Here is an 8985-nt window from a genome sequence, read left to right on the forward strand (position 1 = left end):
CGTCTTCATCCAGCCATCTGAAGTGCCCTGCAGCAATAGTGTCTGTCTGACATGCCCAGGGGGGAAACTAAATAAAAAGGGGCACCAGCACGCAAGGAAACAGTGATTTAAATTAACTTATTTATGTGAGTCAGATTAAAAGAATTACTACACCTCTGTCATAAAAAAGGAACTATTGCAAGGTACAAGGTTCATTTATGTATCGTTCCTCAACACTGGTTTTGTTCGATGCTACTTACAAATGAAAATTATATATATGGATGAAGTAGAAAAATTAAACTACTTATTTACAGTTAAATTACTTTAAGAGCTTATAGTATATGGTACAGCAGCAGATACTTATGTATGTCTTGCCAGATGCTACAACTGAATGAGCACAACACACATTATGTTCTGTCACATTTATTAAACACATTATTTTTTATTTAGGCCACAAACAACCAACCTGCCGTTTTGCGTCGACAACAAATAGAGATATTTCACCGTGTTTTTAAATGTTAGCACGGGGAATGAAAAACATTCTGAAATGTGAACGAGCTACAGTATTTACACCATCACGACCCGACTGTAAGTGAGCAACAAACCCCACGTTGACATTCCCACTAACATCAATATTCTCAGTAGATGGCAGCGTTTACATTTCACATCAGATTCTTCTAGCAGCACCTTGATTTATTTATTTTTTTCATCTGGACTTTACAATATACCGACCATACAAAAGTTACAGTCATATAAAGCAGTGAAATCACAATATATGAGCAACATACCATATAAATGCACATGTGCTGTACAGTAACGGATACATGCTAACTTGATAGCTAATGATGGAGATCCAGCAAAATACTGTGAATTCAGATCAATTCAAGACTGATTTTCCTTTTAAAAGATAATAATAACAACAACAATAAACAGTTAACATCAGAGTTGATGGCAGCCTCCTCACTGCCTCTTAAAATGTATTGATCGCTGGTGAATATAGAATGTTTTAAGAAAATGTTGATGATATCTTTACTCCAGTTGGTCCATATTAGCCTTACTGCTCCACATACACAGTCATCAGTGTGTAACTTCCCGTGTTACAGTATAAATAGCCAAGTCTTTCTGCTAACTTCATGTGTGCAGCAAGTTGGACAGCAGTCGAAGGTAGATCGCTTTTAACTGTGGTGACAGTTAAACAAGAAAATCTCTTAAATGCCGAGTTTATTCTACAGAGCTTCTCAGACATAAGTGCATTAACTTATCTATTTCACTGCAGACATGACACCTTGGGAAAAGGCTTTTATTATATTTTCAATCCCCCACACACTACTGGAGCTAACCTGCACTTCTGTGCTCATTTGGAATGCCGGTGACTTTGAAAATACACACACAAGTTACCAGTGAAACACTTTATCACTTTGTGCAGGAGAAAAAGAAAGAAATGAGCATAATTTCCCTTTTACAAAAAAACCCCTGACGATGAAGAAGTCCAGTGTTCAGGCAGTAAGAAGAGGAAAACCCACATACAAACAACAATATTAAGGCTTGGTGCTGATGCCAGTGGACTGATCATCTGTTATATGCTCTGAAAAATCCAGCAACCACAGCTACAACTTGTTACACACTTACACAAAACATATCTACAGGTCACAGCCTTACTCCAAAGGAGAAGAGGAAAAAGCGATAACAAATGTCAGCGATGGAGGAAGGAATGTAGAAGGTGGAAGATAAAAGAAATAACTGATTCCCACACACAGCGAGCACTAACAGTGCATGAATAAGCCTCCCTTGTTGTCCAGTCCACAGGCGAAGTTCCATTTATAAATATGTTTTCACAGGCTTATATTTGGCATCAGTTTGATAGTCACATTCATTTATAAACTGCACATCCTCAACAGAAAGGGTTAATGGTCCAAAGTCCAATGAACAATTCTTCAAGGTTTCTGTGTGTGTGTGTGTGTGTGTGTGTGTGTGTGTGTGTGTGTGTGTGTGTGAACATTGCCACATTGCCATTGGCTCTCTTGTGTCTTTATTGTCTTCTTATCATCAGCTGCTCTGTTGCTGCTGCAGACAAACCGCTGCTGCCCTCCTCATGTCGATTTGCTTCAGCAGTCAGTGGCCGTGCTGCATGAGTTTGGCAGCTGAGGATTTTGTATCGTCCGGCCTGTTCACAGCGTGTGTGTTGTGCCCGCCGTGTGTTTTTGGCGTCCCTTTTCTCTTCGTGCTCAGCTCCATGCTTTCAGCCACATTCGCGTCGATCGTCGTGTGGTTTGTTTTGATGGAGGTGTGGGCGTACGAGCTGTCCTTGCGGTGGCTGCGTGTCATGGTGACTCTGAAGGTGTGCGTGTGCTGCAGTTCCATCTTGTCCTCCTCAGACACTTTGATGAAGGGACACCAGGCGAACGCATGACGGAAGCCAGCGCGAAACCTGCAGGTAGAGAAGAGACCTGTTAGGTTTCTTGGCTTCGAGTTTTGGGATTGTGAAACGTTCTGGTTGTGAATGCTGCCTCTTACCTTTGGTTTAGGCAGCAGTAAATAATTGGGTTGTACATGGTTGAACTCATCGCTAACCAGAATATGGCCAGGTATACCTAAGAAGGAAAGAAAAAACATGATGCCCGATAAACGAAGAAATTAGACTGAAAATAACTAATAACAGGCAGAAAGGCAGCTGCCAACCTGTTGAATGTAATGCTGTTTATAAATGTCCCTGTTAAATGATCCCAGTATGAAGTAGATGTGATAGGGCAACCAGCAGAGGGCGAAGGTCACCACCACGACAACCATCATCTTCACCACCTATGATCAATCACAGAGAGAGAGCTCACAGTTCAGCTAAGTTGATATCTGAACATGTCGATCAAAGAGTGCAACACATAAGAAAATAAATTAAGGGGGAAAAAAGCCCAGCTACCTTTCTCTTGGCCGTAATCTGGCTGTGGTAATGTTCCGTCGCCTCCCCAGGGATGTGTCCACCCCACAGCGTCCGGCCAACTAAGCTGTAGGTCACCAGCATCACCAGCAGGGGGAGCAAGTAGATCAGCAGTATCACTGCAAACTGGTAACTGCAGGTAGAGAATGGGAGAGTACAGAACTGGCCACTCCAGTAAAAATGTTTGAATATATGGCATACTGGGAGGGGATTTACTAACATGAACGATTGATAAATTGATTCTATAATGGTTTCAGATATTGAGCTGGTTGATATAGTTCATCTTCTGCCAACATGGATTAGGTTACTTTTGAACCAACCTCATTTACTGACATTAAAACGTAAAGACAAGATCATAGACCTTTGTTAACAACATCAAGCCTGTAATTACAAGTGTCAGTACGTCATCCGTACATATTGATAGAGGTTTCCTGTACAAAAGGTGTCAAACAGTCCTTGAAAAGAACTGACAACCTGTTGATTGATATAATTGATCATCTGTGTTGTAACTCTCACAGTCTGTCATTCGATTTCAGGTTTTTTTAAAATGATTTTGTCATTTCACGTCAGCCAGTGATGGAATGTGACTGAGTATATTTACTTAAGTATTGTGCTTAAGTGCAATTTTGAGGTTTTTGTACTTTACTTACTTTGCTTGAGTATTTCTATTTTACTATATACTTCCTCTTTAGAAGCAAAATTTGTACTTTTTACTCTTATGATACGTTTATTTGATCACTTTAGTTGCTTGTTCCTTTGCAGACTGCATCAAAGCCAATAGAGCAAATATTTTCAATCAATTCAATCAAACAGCAGTCAGATCATTCATATATATATATATATATATATATATATATATATATATATATATATATATATATATATATATAAACTCTGACTCTAATCCATCAACATTTCATTTATTTGCAGAAAATTACTTTTTATACTTAAGTACATTTTATGTCAGATACTTTTACCATATCAATATTTCGACTTCAAGAATATTTTCGGAGTACTTTTCACAACACTGACCTTAGCTGATGTTTTCCTCCATAGTCGTCAGGCCAGTCGACCATGCACACGGTCCTCGGGTAGTAAAATCTGGTCACACTGTAGTAGCACTGAGGGAAAGCCAGGCAGACGGCCACTATCCAAATCAGTGCGATCACAACCTTTGTAGAGGTGGAGGAGAGGCGGGGCTTCAGGGGGTGGATGATGGCCATGTACCTGAAAGAGGACAAAAACATTTTGTTCATTCATACCTATCTGATGTTTATCTCACAGGAACATACAGAAACCTGGGTAACTCGATAAAAGCTCTCCCCTGCGTGGGCGTCTGTGCTCTTTTATCATGAAAAAATAAACACATTGCATTTGTACCGCTCTGTGTGACAGAAAATTCAAAGTGTTTTCAGAGTATAATGATTGCAGACATGCGTCAAAAATATCTTACATACATTTGGTGAATTAACTTTCAGAAATGACTGAATCATAAAAGAGATCCATTAACTGCGTTGAATATGTGTGTGAACGTATACCTTATAAATAATCATTGATAACCTTTATTCATGACCAATAGATGTAAAGTGTGTCATACTATGAACTACATAAGAAACAGTTCCCCCTTGGTGAGTCACTCAGTTGATGGCAGCCGTGACTGACATAAATAAATTGTGTACAACTAAGGTTAAATAATATTAACAATATCAGTAATCATGGTGACCATGGCAATCTGTCGAAACTCTTATGCATCAACGTATACTCATTCGCTTTACAACATCACTGAAATTACATCAGTATAATCAAATGATTCAACCCAGAGTCTGAATGATTCATTTGAATTATTCAGGGCCAACAGCGAGAATGTACTCCGTTTCATCGACAATGTGTGTGTGTGTGTGTGTGTGTGTGTGTGTGTGTGTGTGTGTGTGTGTGTGTGATCTCGCAGGGAATGATTTATGTTACAGAAGAATTAATTTCTAATATTTTTTGCATTTGTTGTGTTGTATTCTAGCCTCGAATTAAGGTTAGTGGAACAAGAAAGGGGATATTCTGAATGAATGAAAAATGTAAGTAAGGTAAGATGTTGTATCAGTAATTCTGGTTCTGTCGTATAAAGCAAACTATTTTCTTTCTTGCTTAACTCTCAGTTCTCATCCTAATCTTCTTTAACCTATTGGAACATGTCACACCTGGCCCACCTCTCAAAGGTAGATAGCACTTTTAGGCTTGTTTCCACACTAAAAAAAAATAATAATCATACATTGTGTGTCATTTTATGAATGCAGATCATGTTCTTCAATTTATCCGTGTAATTAATTGATTGTCCTGCTTGCTGCAGCGGGTGATGACACCAAAGAAAGCCACACAAACTGATGATTCCACAAATTGGAGACTAATGAGGAGGAATTATTGAGCTATAAGCAGATTTACACCTGGTCATATCTCAGCATCTGGCTTATTCATCACTACATCTGTCTTGAGCCACACAGTTACATGATATATGTCATACACACACATGACAGCGTAATGAAACGCTCCGCTGACTCTCCCCTCAGGAACAGCTGCATTGCAGTGTACATACAGTTTGAGTTTACTGGGTGCGCCTCTGTCATCAAATCCAGCAGTGCATCCTATCTTTATGAAATGTATAATGTTCAGTTTGTGCTTCTTGAGACTATAATTAGTGATGCTGTAGTGGAATGAGTTCTGTTAACATTTTGCCCACCTCATGTATGTAAATGGAGGTAGATAAAACCTTTCAGCCATCTGTGTATCTAATGCAGCTCAATACAACCTCTAACCACAGCCTCAAAAATGGAGATTCATTAATAGCAGCGGTGAAATCTACTTTCTACAGTAGTATAGTGAGAAGTTGCACTTTGTTACTTCCCACCTCTGGTACAAGCATCAAAATATTCTCTTATAAGTATAAGTAAAAAGCACTAAAAGTTCTAATTTCAGGGTCATAGTAAAGGAGCTAGTTTGTTTGTGATACCTACCACCCAATAGATGATATGATTTCACCAAAGGGTCAATAAAGTTTTATCCTTTTTAATAATAATACCAAATAATTCATTTGTTGCACAATATCTCCCTCTGAAATGTAGTTAAGTAGAAGTAGAAATACTTATAAAAACTCAAAATATTCAGGTACAAGTACCTAAAATTGTATGTAGTGCTGTTGTACTTTACTGCAGTACACTGTAACTCTGCACATATCTCATACTGTGTGTTGAGTACAGTTTGAGACTTGGAGCAGCCTGGCCACTCGTGCTCCGGTGAGCATTAATGATGACATCTGTATCTCTGCTGCCTGTTGACTCACATCTCCTTCATGCAGCATGTTCCCTCTGTACTGACTTGAACAGTGGCTGAAGCTGACATCAAGTGATTGACCTCAATGAGCGGTAATTTCACCGAGAGTCACTGTTCAGCTTCAAACAACAGCAAACCCCTGACTGACGGAGAGGCTCTGAGTCTGATCAGCGACGAATTGTGATGAAGAACATTGTGTTAGACCAGCTGTTATCGGAAGTGACAAGATATGTTAACCATATTTATACATTAAAATCACACAGAAATATACATTAATATAGCACATATGGTGGAGTGAGTAGCAGTTAAGAGGTTTATTTGCTAATACAAGGTGGTCTCCATGCTGCTGAGTTGACAGACTCAGTAAGTGGTGGTCCATCCTGTTTTGAGTGCATAATGCAGCTCCTAAATGGGTGTTGCAGGAGACGAGGAGCAGTCATCCCATTAGTGTTTAATTGCTGCTATACAACAGTTTCACACATGCATTTTGGATGAGAGCCACAGCCTTACTGTATTGTGAATCCACTTTAAAGAAACATTCAATTAAACTTCAAGAATAATGGTCTGTGAGAGAGCTTTCTCACCTGTCCACCGCGATGGCAGCCATCGAGTATATCGACGAGAACATGGCCGTGATGGGGAAGAAGTTCTGGAATCGGCAGTAGCCCAGGCCGAAGTACCAGTCATTGTGAAGTGCGTACACAAAGTTAAAGAGAGTGTTGAAGGACGCCATGGAGACGTCAGAGAAGGCGAGGTTAACGATGAAGTAGTTCGTTACAGTCCTCATGCGTCTGTGAGCGAGAATAATCCAGATCACCGTGACGTTCCCAGTGATGGACACCAGGATGATGAGGGAGTAGGCTATAGCCCACAGAGCCACCTGAGAGAGGAGGAGGAGGAGGAGGAAGAGAGGAGAGGAAGATGAAGAGGAGAGGAGAGGGAAACACCATAAGTGCCAGGTTTTGTTTTTTTCTACAAGACTACAAGAGATTCAGGAGCTACATGACAGAGGACATCTCCAAACCCCAAATAGAAACAAACTGTTCTGGAGTTTGAGACCATTTTATTTTATGTGGACTCAGTTTTCAGACGTGCTGCCGCCAAACATCTGAACATGAGTTTAGAATCTGCACATCCAGTCCCCTTCAATCTTTTTCTATTAGTGAGCCATATGCTCACCGCAGCTGGTCATATTAAATGTTAGCTTGGCAGATATTCTTATGCTTATGCAGAGAATCTGGGACCAGAATCTTAAAAGCCCAAATCCTTTAAAAATGAGGAGAAAGGAAAGGATTGCATATCTATCCATACAGTACATACGAGTGGGCAGCAGAACAATCAAACTAGAGCACAAATAAGTGAAAGATTATTCTGGTAATACGATATCATGTTTCCATAAGACTTTTATGACATTCATGGACTGCGTTTAGTTTGGTTTAAACATTGTGTGGTTGAAAAAAACATTGCATTCGTTCAAAGAGAGGAGATGTCTAAGATTTAACTAGCAGACACAAATACTAATGCAATGCAAACTGGAGTAGAAAAGGTTCAGATAGATCACGGGCAGATTTATTTCTTAATTGTTACATTTTCCAACAATTTAAAGACCATCTCTACTTCCAGAGGACAACATTTAGCTGTTTAAAAAACATAAATGTGCTGTTGTTTTATTTAGTTGCAGTGGTTTAATTTAAAGTAATTTAAACACTGTGGTTCTTTCTTTCTTTCTTTCTTTCTTTCTTTCTTTCTTTCTTTCTTTCTTTCTTTCTTTCCCATGTCGCCCCCTCCAGTCGTAGTGAACTGGCTCTGGCTCGGGACCAGTCTAATTTCTGGTCCTGGTTCTGGCTGTACTCTCTCACCTGCCAGTCGGGCTGCTGGAACTGATTCACGGTCGTCTCGTTGTCGTCCTCCAGCCAGTCGCCGGTCACTGACGGGGGGAACGAGGTGGCCTCCTCCATGTCTCGTTCAATGTGTTGAACCAGACTCTCTGCGTCCATATTTGTCCTCTCCCTGCTCACCTGGTGACGGAAACTTTGTGACTGAACGCGTCATGCGGCACAATTACGCCTCATTAATTAAGGTTTCAAACTGGCGGTGCACAAGTATGATGTGAAAATGACCCCTAATGATCTTCCATCCAAATTGAGGTGTTCAGGCATTTGGCGCCTGAGTTAATAATCTTAACTTCATATCACTGTTATGGCAAGTCCCACAGTCTGCTGATAGTCTAATCTGAGCAGCGCCTGTTGGGTTTATTAAACATTTCCTTGCGCGTAAAATAAACCCAACTCTGCCTGGTTTTTAGTCTGACTGAAAAGACGCTTTAACATCAGCTCCTAACAAGGCATCACATTCCTCATCCAACACGCATCACAGGCGCACAAACTCACAACGAGATGTGTTTTGGCTGCAGTAAGCGCAACAGCCTCCAGCACAAGTGATACAAATGCAGAGACATGATGCACACCAGAGGAAGGCGCGCTTAACAGAAATAAAACAAAATCTCTGTCCGTTTACTCCCAACGTCTGGCTTACCTGAAGAAGTTTTCAGTTTGTTTTTTTTTTTGTTGTTGTTGTTGTTTTTAGTTTTTCATTTCATTTCATCCATTGCTGATTATGTCCCATCCAACCCAAAAACAAAAAAGAAAAAATTAAACTCCTTCTGCGTGATGAAGAAGCAGGTCCATCCAATAATCCGTCAAGACATGTCTACGCTGTCTCTCACTCTCACATACACACACACCCACACATTTAGC

General features: G+C 40.2%; 1 protein-coding gene across 1 annotated transcript; it reads right to left on the bottom strand.

The window, feature by feature from the left end:
* Nucleotides 1-405: 405 nt before the first annotated feature.
* Nucleotides 406-8985, bottom strand: tacr2 (tachykinin receptor 2). Its single transcript, XM_037096778.1, has 8 exons — nucleotides 8765-8985; nucleotides 8089-8247; nucleotides 6814-7109; nucleotides 3944-4138; nucleotides 2894-3044; nucleotides 2659-2778; nucleotides 2494-2570; nucleotides 406-2407 (listed from the first exon to the last, which is right to left on the bottom strand). The coding sequence occupies exons 2-8, from the start codon at nucleotides 8224-8226 to the stop codon at nucleotides 2092-2094; spliced, it is 1293 nt and encodes a 430-aa protein (XP_036952673.1). The 5' UTR covers nucleotides 8227-8247; nucleotides 8765-8985; the 3' UTR covers nucleotides 406-2091.

Source organism: Acanthopagrus latus, chromosome 4 (genome assembly GCF_904848185.1).
Source record: "Acanthopagrus latus isolate v.2019 chromosome 4, fAcaLat1.1, whole genome shotgun sequence".
NCBI lineage: Eukaryota > Metazoa > Chordata > Actinopteri > Spariformes > Sparidae > Acanthopagrus > Acanthopagrus latus.